This window comes from Pollicipes pollicipes, unplaced genomic scaffold (genome assembly GCF_011947565.3).
Source record: "Pollicipes pollicipes isolate AB1234 unplaced genomic scaffold, Ppol_2.1 Scaffold_3447;HRSCAF=4054_pilon_pilon_pilon, whole genome shotgun sequence".
Taxonomy (NCBI): domain Eukaryota; kingdom Metazoa; phylum Arthropoda; class Thecostraca; order Pollicipedomorpha; family Pollicipedidae; genus Pollicipes; species Pollicipes pollicipes.
In genome coordinates, this window is record NW_023596297.1 from 22,269,419 (window position 1) to 22,289,285 (window position 19,867).

Below are 19,867 nucleotides of genomic sequence, written 5' to 3' on the forward strand. Positions count from 1 at the left end.
GTAGGCGGCGGTGAAGCCGGCTGACGGGTACGGCTTGCCCTGGCGAAGTGACAGGCGTAAGTTGTGGCAGGCTGCTGCTGCCGAAGCACGCGTTCGGCAGGTGCCGGCTGGCGCCACGCCTAACGGAGACAAGTGCGATGAACGATGAGATCTTTCCTTGCTTTTCGCTACGAAACATCAGAAACGCGTATCATATCGACTTGCGTCACATGAGTTTGGCGTTGAGCGCATGCCAATTTTCTCTGAGGCTAGAAAGCGGCGTTCGCAGGATACGCAGCTCATTATCGCGGACGGTTTACCTGCTCGTTGGTGGTGCCGAGCTCGCCAATGACGCAGGAGTACTCGTCGAGGCAGACGCCCGATATGACGGCCAGGCCCATGGTCACCGGAGACCTGCGGCCCTTCTGCACGGCGAAAAAGTTCAGTCTGAAACACACCGTGCGCATGAACGGCGGTGGAGCCAGCTGGCAAGGATGAGACGTGAGACCGAGACGGCACGCGAAGACGTGAAACTGGAGCGTGAGACGGCCGTGGGGCTGAGACGTGATAATGACACGTCAGCCTGGGACGGCAAGTTCAGGCGTGGGACTGAGACGTGAGGCTGGGGCATGATGAGGTCTCTCTGATGTTGAGAGTGAGGCTTCAGCACGATGCATGAGGCTGAGACGCGGGACTGAGGCATGCAGTTTGTGCTTGAGACTGATAAACGAGATTGAGCCGGAAGACGGAAGTCTTGCATCTCAGTCTCCCCGCTCTGTGTCACGTCCAAGACATGAGAGGTGCTGTGGAGCTACTACGTGGGGCCAGTTCGTGAAGCTGAGACGGTAGATACGTGGGACGGCTGATGTGAACAGACACACGGGACTGAAAATGACGCACAAGCCGCCTGGTACGAACCATAATTTGGCAGCGATCCTCGGATTGAAACGACAAGCGCGTGATTTGGAATGAGACAAGAACCCGAAACTGAGGCGGAAGACTGCGATACCTGGCTCGGACTTCGCACCGGTTTGGTGACAACACGGGAACAAGTCGGACGCCGCCGCAGAACCTGCCTGGGGACAGCCTGCTACAGCACACAGTAGGTCGCTGGGCAAGCGTTGGGCGCACACATTGCCGTGACTCCCGTTTGGATAGCGTTCGTGCCTTTCTCGAAAGACTTCCGGTAGACGCTTTGTTACGGAGAATTTCATTGGACCAGCGGCGTACTCACCCGGATAGGTAGAGGCCCATGTCCCACTGATTATCCTTGGCTTTCCCGTTCATCAGAGTATTGTATTTGCAGAACGAGGTGAGAAGCTCGCCCCGCTCCCCTCCGTAGTGACGCATCTGCTGGGTCTCCATGATTTCCAGGTAGTTGATGGTGATGTCCACCTTGACGCCCAGGCTCGGCAGGTAGTACAGCGCCTGGATCTGCAACACCGGACGGCACAACGACGATCACAACGGAACACACGCACCGGGAGCACCGCCACACGCAGGACCTGTGACATGAAGTGGGCACAGACCGCCGAAACGTGACAATCCGTCGATTTATCTCGTAGAGCGAGTGACCACTCAAATAGCAAACCGAGCGATAACACCAGCACTCGCCTGGTTGATGAAGCCCAGGATGAAGTCGACGAACGCGCTGAGGTCGTTGTCGAAGAAGGGAAGGAATGTCTCCCGGGCCGGCTTGTCCACGTAGAGGCCCAGCTCCAGCGTCCGCTTATTGCCCCGCTTGTAGCGGTCGAACGGCGGTGGCTGGAGAACCGGGGCCCGTGTTAAGGTCACTGCCGCATGGAAATGTGTACAGGCCTGCGACGTTTTCGTGCACATGTTTTGGGGTGCACCTCACGACTGGATTACCCATGACAATGTTGACGTTGGATACTGAGCGATTGCGCTCGATTTTGCATTGATGCACCTATTCCTTTCAATCAATACACTGTGAGTAGCGCAGCGGCCTGCAGTAGCGGCTCGTGATAAGCGACTCAGAGGTGACCGGCACCAGACGCTCGCCTTCGATGCCTGATTATTGCTCTCTCTAATTAAGCACACTGGCAAAGTCATTTTTGCGGTATCTGAGCTTCAATAAACCGGACAGAGAGCATTCGTTCTTACCCCCTTAAACTCCAGCTCGTCTTCCCCGGTATTCACGATGTTCTTGTTTATGTCAGGCGCATTCGGATTGATAAAACCTGCAACCGGAACCGGTATTTGAAGTCAAGCAGAAACACCTGACCACCCCGCAACACATGTCCCCTAGTCACGACCGTCTAACATTTCAATATTTTGAAGAATCCACACAAGACCGCCGGCTAACAGATCGTCGTTTTCCGTCGCTGCTACAGCTCCTGCTTCTGCATGGCTTGCGATGGTCTGCAACCCTCAGCGGGCCCGTTACCCCGCGCGCCCCGCCTGGGCGTGCCCACGGCTTGGGCGATCACTGCCACCTGCATGTGTTAAACCCGCAGATAATGGCCAGGCGAGACCGGGTGAGACGCCCGGTATGCTGCCACAGGCCTCCATTGAGGTCCACGGCGCGAGGCGGGTGGGACCGTCGAGCTGACCGCTGTTCAGATGAAGCGGCAGGCTCAGACTGGGCAGCTCTGATAGACACGGACACTACTAGCGCCGTGGGAGTATACACGAACACTACCAGCGCCGTGGGAGTATACACTAAAACTACCAGCGCCGTGGAAGTATACACTAACATTACCAGCGCCGCAGGAGTATACACCAACACTACCAGCACCGTGGGAGTATACACCAACACTACCAGCGCCGTGGGAGTATACACCAACACCACCAGCGCCGTGGGAGTATACACCAACACTACCAGCGCCGTGGGAATATACACCAGCACAACAAGCACCACGGGAGTATACGCCAACGCTACCAACGCCGTGGAAGTATGCAAATGAACTGAACGCAGGCGTTAAGTCATTCCTGATGCTTACTGGGGTACACAAAGTCGTCGCTGATATCAAAGCCATTGATGAAGGAGAAGACGTCCTCGAGCATGACGCGGCGGGCCAAGTGCGGGTGCCCGTCCTCGGAAGCGGAGCGCTTCCGGCGGGCCCGCACCAGCCGACTGAGCCGCCGGCTGAGCGGCGCGATGTCCAGCATGGTCTGGCCGTCCGACACGAACCCGCGCTGTAACCCCGGGTCACAGCAGGTCATCAGAGGTCACACTCGGTCGTCAGGGATCACGCTCGGTTATCAGGGGCCATCCTAGATCATTAGGGGTCATGTTTGGCCATCAGGGACTACGCTCGGTCATCATGGGTCACGCCAGGTCATCAGAGGTCACGGTCGGTCCTCACGGATCCCACTCAGCCATCGGGGTCATGCTCGGTCATCAGGCATCACGCTTGATCATCAGGGGTCACGCCCGGACACGCAAATGTTACGCCAGAGTCAAGCTGGGGTCATTTCTGGATGGGTCTGAAGTCCCACTTGGATTAGAGAAATCACGGGTTTTACATCCGGATCAGGGAAGGCCCAATGCCAGAACAGACGGACCGCGCATGCGGATAAGCTTGTGACAATGGCCCAGCATACAGCATGAGGTGCGCCCGTCTCCCTCGGACGTCGCCTCCCCTCTGACCGTGCAGGTAAAACATCGGACCTCGGCCTGATCTGGCCACGGAGAGCAGTCCTGCGTCACACCACACTAGCGAGGCAATTTCCGGATGGGTCTGAAGTCCCACTTGGATTAGAGAAATCACTGGTTTTACATCCGGATCAGGGAAGGCCCAATGCCAGAACGGACGGACCCGATATGGGGATAAGCTTGTGACAATGGCTCAGCATACAACATGAGGTGCGCCGGTCCCTCTCGGACGTCGCATCCGCTCTGACCGTGCAGGTAAAACATCGGGCCGCGGCCTGATCTGGCCACGGAGAGCAGCCCTGCGTCACACCACACTGGCGAGGCAGTGCACAGCGCCTGGTGGGGCGGAGGCGGGGCCAGTCATTTGTGCTCTTTAGCAAACTGAAGTAGTAAATGCTCCTGTACGTTGTAATGTGAATGTTCGAAGTCACATGCATGTGGCCTCACCGTACCTCCGAGTGCTGATCTCTCCTGGCATTCGACTGTCGGTAGAAGGAACTTCGATCTAATCTGATACAGAGCTGCAGCTGAATAAGCTTACGAATGATGTGCTTGTATAGTCACTTGACGGTTGCACAGACTTGCCTTAGCAGCACCGTCTGGCAGCAGGGTCCGGGCCTTGATGACCCTTGTGAGCCTGCTTCTACAGACCGTAGCAAAGCTCGCTGCACGCGCGCTCAAACTCAGGTGGTGTTAGATACGATACGGCACGTGATAAGAATCAGGTCTCGGTGTGTTTCCGGCGGCGCGTGTTCGCATACAGAGTGACCCGCGCCGGGAGCAGCGTCCCCTGCCGCCAGGGGCCTCCGTGCCGTGCAGCCGAGCTCGGGTGACAAATGACTCACGCCGTCCGACGCTAACTAGCGCCAGATGAGGCCGCCTTCTACAGAGATGTGATGTATGATTGTTCTGAGCGGCCGGACGGCGACACGCTTCAGGTTGCGGTACCTGACGGAGCCGGCTGGTCGACGGGGTCACCCGGGTCACTGACCTCTGCGGGGCGGGCTCCCCAGCAGACATCCAAACGGTGATCCCCGTGGTGCAACGCTTCGCAATCAGATCTTATCCACAAATCCGTGCGCTCAACATTTGACAAATGCGGAATGTAAGCCGTGGATCGCGTAGATATCATGCACTAGGTCCTCCATACGTAATGCCCTACAGCGCAAATGTCCCGGCGAGTGGACAGTTGTGGGATCCAAAACATTGCTCGAGTATGCGTGATGTGCGTGCAGCTCGTCGTGTCAAAAATGCTGGCGCAAAGCCTCCTGCTGAGACTTCGCTATAAAATAGACATAATGGATGGTCATGGAATGCTTTATCGGTTATCGGAACCATAGTTGATTGTCTTAGAAAATCGGCACGTCTTTTGCAAGCAAAATATTGCGTAGTGAAAGAGTTAGATGCATACTTTTGCGACAGTTGATGCACACGCTTGAGCAAGCATTGAGCATACCAATGGTCTGTCATATATGAGTTTCTTCGAAGTCCATATACCCATCAAATGCTAATACCATAGAAATCCTCCGGCAGGTTTGAAGAAAACGAAGCATGATACAAATGCTACAGATCTGAGACCCCATACAACTACAAAGAACAAAAATGGGTCGATAACGACTTGGTGCATTGTTACACCACTAAATGGTGTTAAACCAGATTTGGCGGCTCAAGTGTATGATCCGCCTTGAAAGGGAGCATGCCACGTTTTTGCACTTTTCACTTATCGTTTGATCACAAACGTACCACTTGATCAGTAGTGCCAGCTTTCTCGAAATCCCTCGGAATAGCTCGGAGTTTCTATTTAACGTAGCCGCTCCTCCGGAAGTGATAAATGCTACGAAAGCTCGAAGCACTCTGTTTAGACAAAAAGATAAGCAAACATGGAGCTATTGTCTGACGAACTCAACGAAACGCTATACTATGGCTATGATTTCTCTCACCCTCCCCCGTCCCATTGCGTTTGGCCACAGTGGCTCTTTTCGAGACACACTGGCTTTTCGAATGGGAGTGCCACAGGGTCCAAAATGGCGCACTGGTTCAAACTTGAATCACTGTTCTTCTTGGTCACAGGCACTTGCCGCCCGCTGGACCAATCACAAACGTTCTTTTATTCACACCGGTAAAGGTGCAACGGCGGTTTTCATGACGACGGCAGTCGTGACTGCAGAGAAGAAGCGTTTTGGTGTTACAATGCTTTGACAGCGTAATTTGGATGCAAAAATAATTAAAATCGATATCCTTATTGTGCCTTGACGGCACTGCAGTGGCACTAGCTAGTGCTATTCGTAGACATAATTGGCCCTGAGGTTTCACTAGAGGTTTTTTATATGCTGCAATGGTGGGGCACTACTTTAACTTTGAATTTCGAACGTCGCCCGCCAATTGTCACTGTTGGCCGCGTTATGTTCGAACAGCCTCAACGGTTCTGGGGGCCGTTCCACTGCAAAGGCTAAGCCCCACCGTCTTACAATAGCGTTGACATCCATCTGGACAAACTACTGTCAGAGCCGGCACGGTGCCCGCCGTGGGCGTGGTGATGTGATTTACGGCAGCGGGCCGGACCCAGAATCCGCCGTGACCATGTTGGTGAGGCCGCACCAGCTGTACGGGACCACTGGAGCTGACCGTACCGACTATCCGGGACTGCAGGAGCAAACCGTACCAGCTGCCCGGGACTGCAGGAGCTGACCATATCAGCTGTTTGGGACTGCAGGAGCAAACCGTGCCAGCTGTCCGGGACTGCATGAGCTGACCGTATCAACTGTTTGGGACTGCAGGAGCAAACCGTACCAGCTGTCCGGGACTGCAGGAGCTGACCGCCGCTGTCAGGTCGGAGCCGGCGTGCAGGTAGTGGCAGTCTCCCGTACCGCGCACGTACTCTCGGGTGACATCTACCGACAGCCGCTCAAGTATTCGGCTTGTGTCGCTCAGTAGATGGCGGTTCCGCCGCAGGCGAAGGTTATACGGTCTGTGGGCAGATGTGTTTGAGCAATGATCACAAGTGCGATGAAAGAGACGAATGGCAGACGTAAAAGACCGTATACCAGGACGGGTGAACAAAAGAATGGACGAAATATGTCAAAGACGAATGGCAGCAGAACACTGTCTTAACCTACGGTATAAACGCAATCCAAAATGCCATACTAACGGGCTGCGTCAGTTTATGACGCATTCAACTCAAAGGGCCTCTTGCAGCAAATTCCCACATCGGTTGCCGCGGGTTATGACGAATGCTGGCCCGCGTTCTCCACAACCTCCAGAATGCCAGGGACGTCTCCCCGCAATCTCATAGACTCAGAATAGTCGAGCGCATGTCCAGGTTCTGGTAACGTGGGTGACATCACACAATCTCACACACATTACAATAACTTGGTACGGCTCTTCACGGACGTATTTAAGAGGGGCCGGTGGCAGTGGGAGTACGTTCCCCTCCCTTTTCATTCTTTCACAGATACATACATGCACGCAAACAAGTGTAAACGATTAGGACATCGAGTTAACACGTAAAAAAATCAGGAAGCCAAAACATACGCTACTATATGTCGCCTAGCAGGAGAATTCGTGCGCCGGTATTTCAGTGCAAGGCCTGTGTTTGTGGCCCGCCCCACCATCGCGAAATACTGCACACGCGACAGCGACTCTACTAGGCGATTCGCCCCTGGCCGAGCGAGTCGGGCCGGGGCCTGGTTTCATGAAGGAAAACTAGTAATCTCGGCATTCTTGGTTGTCTTCGTATGAATTCAAAATTAAAACATCCTCGTCTAACGAGCACGTCATAATACTCAACGACTTAAAAATAGAAAGATCAAATACAGCATATTTGTTCCGGTTGGGATGCCTACACGACGCATTCTAAAAGTCAGTGCATTTTGTATTTATGAAACTAGGCCCAGGTCATGCACGTGACGTCATGCTCGTCCCCCGCGCCGATCGGTGGGCCGACGATGCGGGACCCGCGGCCTGACCTGCCGGGCCGCAGCAGGCCGCGGCCGCTTATCGGTGGATGTACCATCGAGATGAAATTTTGCATCTCTTTGCAATATGGAACTTTCCACGACTATTTGTCCGTTGTTTGTTATACTTAAAACTCCAAGCTAAACAATTTTAAACAGATTTTAGGCTGTATGCGTCTCTAGCGTCTTGAGAGACGTCAACAGTAAACGGTAACAGTAAGCGATTTCTGAACTGTTTTTCAGAGGGTTCTCTGTGCTTTGAGGTGAAAAGAGGCACGCGCATCACATCTCATAAATATAAACCTGAGGTCATCCTCGCAATCAGCGTGCCTGCGAGGTCATGCATTTACTATATCCCTTATACGGCATCGGTCATCTTTGTAACGGTAGACCAGTAACGCCTCGCGCTGCCTAGGTCACTGGTTTGAGCAATAGATGTCCGACAGGGCAAGTGCTAAAAGATCGTTCGATGGCTTTTTTAGGCGCACCGCATGCAGGTAAAATGAAACGAATTTCCCCTTTAAGGTGACGGGATATGTCAGCTGGTAACAAGTGGACAAGGTATCATTGATTGCTGCTAGATTTCCCCTTAAAGGTGGCAGGGTATGTCAGCTGGTAACAAGAGGACAAGGTAGCATCGATTGCTGCTAGAAGTATGCGCGTCACGCTTCTGAACCCGCGAGCCTGGACCTCGACCCTAAGTCCTGAACCTTAACGCTTGCAAGCCACTGAATTAAAACTCAGTGATGCTCATACCTATGCATTATTGAACGCAGACTTCCTAGATTTGTGTGCTGGTCTTGACACCGTCACTGGCAGTCTAGCAACGTTCTGGCGCTAATACAAGTGTGCCTGTTAAACTTCCGGAATCGTTTTGATGATCTTTTTTCTTGTCTTCTAAAGTAGTCTGATGTTCACCGACAGATGGAGACGTATCTTCGACGAATATAGCGGTGCATCTATCATTACAGAACATTACCACTGTTATCAGAATTCATATTTGTTGGCACCGCCAATAAAAGTTCCTAACTATTTAGCACACCAACAAAAAATAAGAAATAAACGGCATACGCTTTGGACCATAGCACATGCAAAAGTTTGACAGATTTGTCTGAGAAGCCCGCGTATTGGGCATACTCAGGTCACCTAAGTTCAACCGCGTCTCCGTCCCCAACAACCAAAAATACGTCACGCCGCCCGTGCCTCCAACGCATGACTGTCCAAGCTCGTACCGCGAGTGGGGCACACGGCGCCACGTCCGTGAACTCCAGGATGGCCGGGATGACGTCACCGGTGCCCCACTTCCAACCTCTCTCCTTTACCACATAGTTCTGACACGGTCATTGCTGACCGACAGAGCCCTAACCAAACCGGCCCCGTGACACGGTGCTTCATGCCTGCCCTTTTGTTGCGGGTGATTGATTGTGCGCCGAGCTGCTCTTGAGTTCATGCTCAGTATTGGACTGAGGCCCACTTAGAATTGATCGAGCGGTGGACATGACAGCGTTCCAAAGGAATTGGAAATACCTGGCCTGCTTGCTCTTATTTCAGCATTATGGACTTAAGTAAGATCCGGAAGTAGATGTGCAGCAGCCGACATTATGCGTGACATTCATGGGGCCTCTGTTGTGGAGCCTCATTTATTCAGTTTTACGGTGGCGATTTCAAATGAGAAAGACCAAAGGCCCAAGGCCCTGACCAAGACCGCTCTGAGTATCACAACATAAGAAGCCCAGTGCAGTCCACGGGGGGGGGGGGGGGGGGGTGAAGCATTCCGCGCCTGCACCGCCCGCCGCGCGCCATGGCCGGCTGAGGAAGTGCCTGCCACCGCGGCTACAGCTGCTGCCGCTCTCGGCACCTGTCGATGGGCCCGCCGGCGCCCACCCATCATTCTCCAGCGACGGCCGAGTCAACAGCGCCGGCCGGGCGTGGGCACAATGGCGCCTCTTGAGCGGCCCTGCCAGTCTGCACTCTGCACGGTCCGGCCCCTCCACCGCCCGCCACTGGGTCAAGCCGGGCGGAGGGCGGCGGCACGGAGCCTGTCGGAAAGGCGACGCCACCGGCCGGCGGTGATCGATCAGACCGCGCGCGTGCCACTGGTGCCAGGGGCCACCGTGACACGGCTGCGCTGGGTCAGAGGCCTCTGTGACGCGGGAGGGGCCGCTGTGACACGGACTGGGTGGGCCAGCGGCCGCTGTGACACGGACTGGGTTGGTAACATGAGCTGGTTTGGGCAAACAATACCCAGATTTTAAACGCCTGTGTGACCCGATGTCAAATTATTGCTGAACAATGCAAAGGTCTTCATGCGACAAATGCATTACACATTATCCGAATGGGATGTGGACAACTTGGGTCCTGAAAGGTTTCGGGAATCCAAGCTTTCATGACTGGTTCATGAATCCTGACGGGGTGTAGATAATCTCGAAGATCATTTTTCAGAATGACCAAACATAGAAAGGCGAATTTCTATGAGTTTGTCGGGTTACTGGAATAGCGCGACAAAATTATCCGACATGGTGACCTATCCTGGCAAAGGAAATTTTCGTTGAATGGCAGACTTTACAGCCGTTTTCTGATGGAATACATTACACGTTTCGCCCTACTGTAAATGTTCACATAATTGGCCCCGCCGGAGTGGCCATTTCCTAACATCGCACCCACGTGAAATTTTCAAAAGTCGAGCCAGGCAAAAGAGCCAAAGCAAAATTATCCGAGGACTTGAACCAGCACAGCTGAGGTGGTCAAATAAATGTCATGCGAGCGTCTTGTAAAAAAGATGCTTTGAATGCACCATGTTAAACCACACGTTATGTAAGACTTTTAGGAAGCAAGCCAAAATAAACGAGCGCTTCCAAGCATTAGAGACGTAGCATTGGCAGCGGGACGGTTATTCCTGATTTTATCAGCCCACTCTATCAACTGCATAATCAACCCGCTTTAGGAAATACGCTCAGGGACACGCATAGCTCGGGGATGCACACACATCCTGAACATTATGCATGCATCACTAGCCAGAGCTGAAATCCATCTGCTTCCGACAACGTGCAATTGTCTGTGATGCATGGCGGGGCATCAGTCATCAGGGTTTGCCTGGCAGGGACATCAGCCACCGGACTTTGCCTGTCAGGGGCATCCGTGGCCAGAGTTTGCCTGTCAGCAGGGGCATCCGTCACCAGAGTTTCCCTTTTACGAACATCTGAGTTGTTGTTCTGCATCATCTGTGTTGTTTTCTCCTGAGTTTGTCCGTCAACGTTGTTCATCACCGGAGCTTTCTGTTCAAGAGACATCCGTCATTAGAGTTTGCCGAATGGGCATGTTTCACCCAAGTTTGCCTGTCAGGGTCGCTGGACACAGTAGCTGTATCCGTCTCCGGCCCCTCTTACGAACGCGCGTGGGCAGGGACACAGAAGCCGTATCCGTCTCCGGCCCCGCTTACCAACGCGTATGGGCGGGGACACAGAAGCCGTAATCCGTCTCCGGCTCTGTTTACCAAGGCGCATGGGCACGGACAAAGTAGCCGCATCCTATGGAGGAGGAGTTTATTTATCGGCCCAAATGAGCGTGGAGTAGACGCGATGACGAAGAACCCGTCACGTCTCACGACATGACCAATATCTTCGAATAACCACAAGAGCAAGACCACTACGTGTCTTGTTTCAAACAAAGCATGTCGTCTCAGCCCGATATGGACACCATAAACGTTCCTGAGTTATACTGAGCCCATAAACCATTTTGATCTACGGTCATGAAGCACCGCCACAAAATAGCGATGCCAACTGTGACGAAAGGCCGAGCGAGCTGTCTGAATGTATGAAGTGCGTGGTACATACGAATGACGCTGCAAATCTCTTGCGGAATGTGAAATGTGCACCGTTTACTCCTGCACCCAAGCAGGTCAAGCACGGCGATACCATCGGCAAAGCGAAGTTGCAACTGTTAAATCAAACCTTGTTTAGCTTCATGAATCCTGAATTGTGTGTGATATGAATGTCAAGTCGAATGCGAGAAAGCGTTTGCGAGAGGCTTTAAAACGCATCGGTAGCAATGAACTAAATGCATTTTAGTTTGCACGCTATCAAATGACTGCACCAAGGAGTGCAACATGCTTTCTGCTCACATTGACGTTTACTGAGTCCAAGTTCTGGACACGCCTCAGTCCGTCCTGCTAGGATTGCCGGCACACGCAGATTATGTGGACACTATTGCGGCGGATGCTGGAGATCGAGCAAGTTCCGAGTGTTGCGGCGGATGCTGGAGATGGTGCAAGTTCCGGTACTGTGGCGGATGCTGGAGATGGTGCAAGTTCCGGTACTGTGGCGGATGCTGGAGATGGTGCAAGTTCCGAGCATTGTGACGGATTCTGGAAATGGTGTAAGTTCCGGTACCCTGGCAGATGTTGGAGATGGCGCAAGTTCCGGGTATTGCGGCGGGTTCTGGAGATGGTGTAAGTTCCGGCACTGTGGCGGATGCTGGAGATGGCGCAAGTTCAAAGTATTGCGGCGGATGCTGGAGATGGTGCAAGTTCCGAGTATTGTGGCGGATGCTGAAGATGGTGTAAGCTGCGATCACCCGAGCAACAGCGTTCAGCAGCGCATCCATCGGCCTTGATAACCAGATAGGGAAACACAGCCACACCCCAGCCATGGTGAGCAACAGGCACGCAGCCAAAATACGCGTGCGGTGAGCAAAAGCTACTCAGGCCAAAAGCCAGCTGCCGGCCGTGATGGACAGGCAAACGTGGCCGAAGGCATTTGCGGTTGTTTTTCTCTTGCCTGATAGAAGGCACATTCTATGGTTTCTAAAATCACGGCTCGATTAAAATCAGTTGGAAGCGCTGCGGACAGGCATCAGTCGCTGGCGTCACTGCGGACGAGCATTAGTCGCTGGCGTCACTAGCGGACGAGCATTAGTCGCTGGAGTCACCGCGGACGAACATTAGTCGCTGGCGTCACTGCGGACGAGCATTGGTCACTGGCGTCAATGCCGACGAGCATTCGTCGCAGGTGTTACTGTGGACGAGCATTCGTCGCAGGCGTCACTGCAGACGAGCATTAGTCACTGGCGTCACTACGGACGAGCATTAGTCGCTGGCGTCACTGCGGACGAGCATTAATCGCTGGCGTCACCGCGGACGAGCATTAGTCGCTGGAGTCACCGCGGACGAGCATTAGTCGCTGGCGTCACTGCGGACGAGCATTGGTCACTGGCGTCAATGCCGACGAGCATTCGTCGCAGGTGCTACTGTGGGCCAGCATTCGTCGCAGGCGTCACTGCGGACGAGCATTAGTCGCTGGCGTCACTGCGGACGAGCATTAGTCGCTGGCGTCACTGCGGACGAGCATTAATCGCTGGCTTCACTGCGGACGAGCATTAGTCGCTGGAGTCACCGCGGACGAGCATTAGTCGCTGGCGTCACTGCGGACGAGCATTGGTCACTGGCGTCAATGCCGACGAGCATTCGTCGCAGGTGTTACTGTGGACGAGCATTCGTCGCAGGCGTCACTGCGGACGAGAATTAGTCGCTGGCGTCACTGCGGACAATCAGCATTCGCTTGAGCCCCAGACGGCTGCAGACTCGTCGACATCCTTTGATCACAATACTGCGGCCATAATCCACAATCAACAATCCTTAAGTGGCGACCGTTACTAGATCAATTCTGACCGGGCTGGTCTTCGGAACTACCCGTCAATGGAGCAGACAGAGGCTGTCCTACCTCGCCAACAGAGGCCATACGCTTTTGAAATAAGCTTGCTGACGTGCGCTCGTTCTTACGTCGCGGAGGTGCTGATGGTTCCGCCGCTCGCTATGGGGCCATGCCCTGTGCAGCACTCTGCGCAGCACATGCTGGCGCTCTGCAAATCCGTGCTGAGTGTGACACCGCTATGCTCTCGTTCTCGGTGTTGCTCCCTTTCATCCCCTTCTCTCTCTCCCTCTCTCTCTCTCTCTCCCTTTCTCTCTCTCTCTCTCTCTCTCTCTCTCTCTCTCTCTCTCTCTCTCTTCTCTCTCTTCTCTCTCTCTTCTCTCTCTCTCTCTCCTCTCTCTCTCTCTCTCTCTCTCTCTCTCTCTCCAAGTCTCTCTCTCTCTCTCTCTCTCGCTCTCTCTCCTCTTCTCTGTCTCCGCTCTACTCTCTCTCTCTCCTCTCTCTCTCTCTCTCTCTCTATCTTCTCTCTCTCTCTCTCTCTCTCTCTCTCTCTCTCTCTCTCTGACTCTCTCTCTCTCCCCTCCCTCCTTCTCTCTTTCTCACTCCTACTCTCCTCTCCCTGCCTAACTCTCAACAGGCACTATTTGGTATGCACGCTGCATAGCCAAGGTACCGCCAAGCCGTCTAATGAGCGGCATTCATTCCCTTGATTTGCAACGCGCTTCCAATAATACAGACCGAAGCTGTGTTAGGAACTGATCAGTTTTGTCAGTCGGCTGCCTGCCTGCCTGCCTGCCGATGTCAGACACCTTGGCTGTAGCTGTCGTAATGCATGAGGCGGGCCTGGTGCTGGTTTCATGGGAAAGCAACATCGGGTTTGGTGCGGTGTACGAGATCGGTGCTACCTCTTGAGCTGTCGTTCCAAAATACTTTGCTTGACAATAAGGCCCTCGAAGGTGCGACATTAGATCACTGGATGTTTGGTCCTGTATTAAAAATACAATATCACAGGAGAGACGACCTCTGTAAGATACGATTCCGCTTATTCAGGTTAAATGATAGTCCTGATAGGGGCTATGTAATGCAACTATCCGTCACCATATTTTCTGGTAAGGTGATGTAGCTCAGGGCCTTCCATTTGCAATAAAATAAAGTTAAAAATACCAGGAAGGTTTGACAGGCAATCGTGTATCGACAATTACAACGTAAACAGATATGTGTATTTCCTTGTAGAAAACGGTACTCATAATTGTATGCTAAAACGCCGTATGATTGCTGATGGGCCGTTCCAAAATGAATCAGTGGCGAGACTACACTTTGCGAGACCCCGATTCGACACAAATCAAACTACTGAAGCACGAGATAGACCAACAGAGTGTTAATGCCATTAAGTATAGTCGCTTGCACGCTGAGTCGTAAAAAACTGCAGAGTGTTTCACAGATGCGCTTCACGCCAGGAGCGCGTCTTACCTGCCGAAGGCCTCGAACAGCACGTCCTTCTGGCGAGTCGGTGTTGCGCTTGTGAATGCTAGAGTTGGTGCCGGCCGCGCGCACGTAGATGAGCTCGTACTCGGCGAGCTCCGAGCCGAGGAAGTGGCGCACCTCTTGCGGCGTCATCAGCTGGTGCAGCTCCGGCGGCAGCTGGAACAGGACGGGAGTCACGTCCGGAGGCGCCTGCGCTGTACCATTGTCATCGCCACTCGATCCGCCGCAATGTGACGGGCTTATATAACCCATCGGCATTCATCGTACTCCCCGCCAAGGTTAAAGGAAGCTCTTACGGCGGGCATCAGTCTGCTAGTTGTCCTTTTTCTGGGACATATTTATCTCGATGGATGGAAAAGGTTTGGTGATGGAATTATAGCCAGCGTTGAGCGACAAAAATAAACCCGTATGGACACTCGCCACCTGCGTGTGCTGCAGTGTGGTCGAAGCGTGACTGTCCTTCGACAGTGGCACGTGCAAAGCGCCTTCTAAATTCAGGTGGGTCGGGCACCCCAACGGCGTCCCCGTCAAGCCCGCGCAGGACTCAGGCCACCCCCGCGGCAGACTGGTGTGGTGTGATCCAATACCGTAGCTATGTGACGGGCATGCGGTGAGAGGGCATGACACAGTCCTAGCTGGTACCTCTCTTCCAGACTGTACGACAAAAATAGCCGACGAAAGGTGCCTCTGCAATTGGCCGCCGCCTACAGTAGGTATTCACGGATAATGACGATTCGGAACTCTCCAGTTCCCCGACAATGCAGTTACACTGCTGCAAGTGTTACTAAAGTGAGATGAGGGTCTGATTTATTCCGAATGCCACGATGCAGCCTTCCTGTCAAGGTATGTGCACACTGCCATATTGCGTTATTCTGTTATTATGGGTGGTCCTGTTACTGCCCAGCGCAGAACGCACACCCCTAGTTTTACTCTTCTAAGGCCGGCTGTCATTTTACGTCACATATTTGGCGGTACGTCGACCCTGGACAACACAGGCGCTCAAACGAGCTCTCACATGCGCACGTGTATGTACGCCCACAGAAGCCAGCGGTGCAGTGCAGTGCTACCACACATGCAAACGGACGGCGTCGTTGCGCTCCTGCCGGCGGAGCTGCAAACAGAGCCGCATTCTCACAGCTAGGGCTTGCACCATTCCGAAAGAAAGCTATGTCGAGAAGCATGTCAACTGGGCCAGCCAGCGAGGAGCGGCTACTTCAAGGCATTGCCCATGGATCAAAGGGGCCGGAAATCCTACCGAGACAAGTGCAGATTACAACGTAGTCAAAATTGCACCAGCTTACGTGATCCAAGTAAATGATAACAGCTGTCAATAGGTAAATGAGCATGCCTTCACGCTATGACAAAGCAACATGTGCTTGGATATATTGATAATATGGTATAATACTTTATGGACAATAGCTTTAAGCCATGCCAATGTTTCTTTCAGGATTTCCTATAAAGGAAAACGATGCCTGAAGACAAGACACCATGTACTGGAATGTCAGCGAACGACCTGTCAAGAAGTTTATCTGCACCTTATATTCCCGATGGCTTTGGTACGGGCATCTAAGCTCATGTTGCATGAGGTATTCAGGAATAAATCAGGAAATCAGAACACCGTTGTGCCTGACCGGGTGTGTTGTGCTATCCGGTCTGTTCAAAGCCACGTTGAACTTCAAATAATGGCATTTCGTGGAAAAGCAAAGCAGCGGACGGAATATCACGTGATCAGCAGGATGGGGATACAAACGTTCCGCGTGCCAGTAGTTATTGAATTCCTTCGAGTTGAGCGACCCCGCCGGCCGGCCCGCAAGGAACCGGCACGATCCCGTGATAAAAATGCCAACAGTAACACATATTATGCCATGAACTGAGCCCTGACGTGCGCGAAAAGTTTTGTCGGAAAGTAGTGAGGATACAAACATCAGGCACGTACGGCGAGAAAGTCCATTTCATGTCCGAAGGTTGAGGCATTCAAATGTACGTGATATGTGGATTGAACTGCGGGTAAACTGGACGAATGCGTAAGGATCAATACGGTCCGCATTTACGAGTACAACTACGTTTACATATACGAGCTGCTTCCCTCACTGAAACTTGGCAGGGGATTTGACAAACATTTCTTTTCACAGTCACCGATTCTCAATACACATAGCGTTGCAGTCGAAGTAATCAACCACAGTAAATAGTAGTTATTTGAACGTATGTGGCGTACGGGTTCGGCACGAGAAGCATTCTCCCACTGATTATTAAAAAGCGGTGTTTTAAGATACTGGCCTGAGGTATGCCAAAACGCAGCGATATCACCCGTGTATCTCTAGCGTCAAAAGATGGCATGTACGCACACCGGGGAAACCCACTGGGCTCAAAGGACATGGTTTCCGTTATGTTCGACGTGGTGAGCCGTGTCACACACACTACCTCAATTACCATGACGAGACAACAGCACGAAGCATGCATTACACATCCGAATAAGGCTTTGACGGAACATCGCGAGTCATCAGCCCGATCCGGCGGCTTCCGCCGTCAACCGAACAGCTGATCTGGCGACTGCGGTCAGACGTCTGAGGCCATCACCGCAGCCACCTCCCAGCAGGCCCGCCACTCACCTGCGGCGAGCGAGCCGCCACTCCGAGCAGGGCCACCAGCGCGGCGACGACGACCAGCGGTGCGCACCCCATGCTGGCGCGTGCTCCGGTCCACTCGGCCGCAGCCGGCGGCGAACACGTTTTATGGCCGCGCCGGAGCCCGCATGGGGAGCAGGGTGCCGGCGGGCGGCGGCAGCGCGCGGCGACTGGCGAGCGGCTGGCGCCGGGGCGCCCGGTCAGCCGCCGCGCGTCATCCGGAGCGCGCGACACTCGAGCGCCGACGCCGGCGGCGGCGCGTGGGCGCCGGGCAGGCCGCCGGCCGGAGCGGACCACACGCGCGCGGTGACTCCGGCGCCCGCTCCGACTCGGGCAGGCCGCCGGCCGGCGCGGACCACACGCGCGAGGTGACTCCGGCGCCCGCTCCGACTCGGGCAGGCCGCCGGCCGGCGCGGACCACACGCGCGGTGACTCCGCGCCGCTCCGACTCGGGCAGGCCGCAGGCCGGCGCGGGCCACACGCGCGCGGTGACTCGCGTCCCGCTCCGACTCGGGCAGGCCGCCGGCCGGCGCGGACCAACACGGCGCGAAGGTACTCCCGCGTCCGCTCCGACTCGGGCAGGCCGCGGCCGGTGCGGACCACACGCGCGAGGTGACTCCCGCGTCCGCTCCGACTCGCCGGCCAGGCCAAGGCGCCGCCGGAAGTGGCGACCGAGAAAGCGCGGCGGCCTATATTGATCAGCGGCGCCGCTAGCGGGCCGTTGCAACATTCCTCCGGCTGAGCATGGCCGATTAGAGAGGTGCTCTCGACCCGGAGCCATCACGGCGGCGTGTAACGTGCGGACGGGCTGCGCGCCGGGCCGCGCTGTCTGCTGCGGTCGCGGCCGGACCGGCGATCGGTACCGGTCCGCACGGCTGACCCGCTCCGTCGCCGCACCTGGAGCTGGTTTGCCCGACCGCGGCGCGCCCGCGCGGTCGCTGGTGCGGTGCTCACCGGGTGCTCGAGCTGGCGGAGCTGGATCGGTCACGGGACCACTGACTGATCGCTCTCCGGGGGTCACTTTGAGAAGTTGGGGACGGGCAGTCAATATGGGCGGTTGAGAGAATCTTGGATGACCTTAGTCGGGAGATGGGGGCCTTATGGTAACTTGACACGGTGAATGGTGCGCACCGGGAGTGTGGGTGATCTGAGTCGTATACACGTTTTTTGTGTTCAATATAAAACCCATCGATAAGCTTGCACTCGTCACACTAGCCTAAAAGCATTGAGTAGTGGACGTTCAATATCAGTTTAATGATAGTTGCTCACCTCAGTGCCAGAGCCTGTGCGCACTGTTCCAGACGCATACAGAATGAACCGATACGCCTGCAGAGTTGTAGGTCGATGCCCCTCACAGGCACGATCTTGGTCACAATTCACATAAGGGGATGTTTATTGGTAGTCATGCGTGGAAAAGAAAAGGAAAAATATTGCTGAGATCGAGCCTGGCGTGGATGCAAGATAGTTGGTGAAGAAAGGCAGGTTTGTGAGATGCGATCAATCATCAAGGAAGTTGCCTTCTGTCACCGTGAGTAATAATTGCTTGGGCGTCATGCACGGGCTCCCACACATGCAGCACGCCGTCGGAAAACCACTGGCACCGTCTGGTCACTGTCGGCTTTGTTCTGGTGTGTCGCGAGCATTCAACCGCCGGATTATAGATGACCTTAAGCCATTCTTACAAACAAAGTGCCGCCGCCGACCGTACTGGTTTCACAACATTCCGCATAATTTGTTCTCATAACCGGCGCCCTGGAGCGCCTGTTGGAGTGGCGTAGCCTGGAGGCGGCGGTGAGATCGTCTCTCGCTGCCATCTTTGCTCTTAGTCACGCTAGTGTGACGAGATTTTCGGAGAACGCGGACTGCATGCTAGCGTGATGCGTAGTCTGTTTCAAGACGTGTTATCCTTGCAGCTATAAAGGTATGACTGGACTTTATCTACTGGATGGTGATGACAGACTGAAAGCGATTGAGAAGGTTTGAAAATTACATAAGTTGTTAAATACACCTGCGTGGAACATTCTGCACATAGATAAGACAGTAGTAATGCCTTATTACCCAGGGAAAAACCGGGAGAATGAAGGTACAGATGCGCTGATATTTCGGTAACATGCCTTTATCAAAACGAATAGCAGAAGAGAAATTCAAAATCGCCTGCCACTGATCCTGCCTGATTTTTCAAGGCTTTTAAAAACAGCAAGCCACAGTTTTTACTGGGACACCAACATTTAGGAGCAATTGCCTGCCATTGCAACGATACAGTGCATATTTGATTGAGGATTAGAACATGCGAAAAATAGGTGTACATTCAAACGAATTCAAACAAACAGGCATCACACATCGCGCTTCATTCAAAGATGTAAGTAGAAGTAAACAGTAAACAGTGCTTACTTCAACTCGATTGCATGTTTGAATGAAGCGTGATGCGTGATGCTTGTTTACCTTAATTTGTTTACATGTACACCTATGTTCTGCGCATTCTAATTATTATCTAGATATGCACTATATCGTAGTAATGACTGAAAATTGTTCCGTATTTCATCCTCTGGATGTTGGTGTCCT

General features: G+C 53.7%; 1 protein-coding gene across 1 annotated transcript; it reads right to left on the reverse strand.

The window, feature by feature from the left end:
- Positions 1–281: 281 nt before the first annotated feature.
- LOC119092293 (uncharacterized) lies at positions 282–15,542 on the reverse strand. The gene is made up of 8 exons (XM_037215264.1): positions 15,537–15,542; positions 14,690–14,837; positions 6,389–6,489; positions 2,943–3,138; positions 2,104–2,180; positions 1,594–1,743; positions 1,214–1,413; positions 282–426 (listed from the first exon to the last, which is right to left on the reverse strand). The coding sequence occupies exons 1-8, from the start codon at positions 15,540–15,542 to the stop codon at positions 282–284; spliced, it is 1,023 nt and encodes a 340-aa protein (XP_037071159.1).
- Between the last annotated feature and the right edge of the window lie 4,325 nt (positions 15,543–19,867).

Bases quoted from the DNA above. Each gene is read 5' to 3' on its own strand.
- LOC119092293 (XM_037215264.1), bottom strand. The intron at 6,490-14,689 runs GTGCTGTTCGAG...GGCTGTCGGTAG, and splicing joins CACCGACTCGCCAGAAGGAC to ATGTCACCCGAGAGTACGTG. The intron at 1,414-1,593 runs GCGAGTGCTGGT...CCGGTGTTGCAG, and splicing joins TCCTGGGCTTCATCAACCAG to ATCCAGGCGCTGTACTACCT.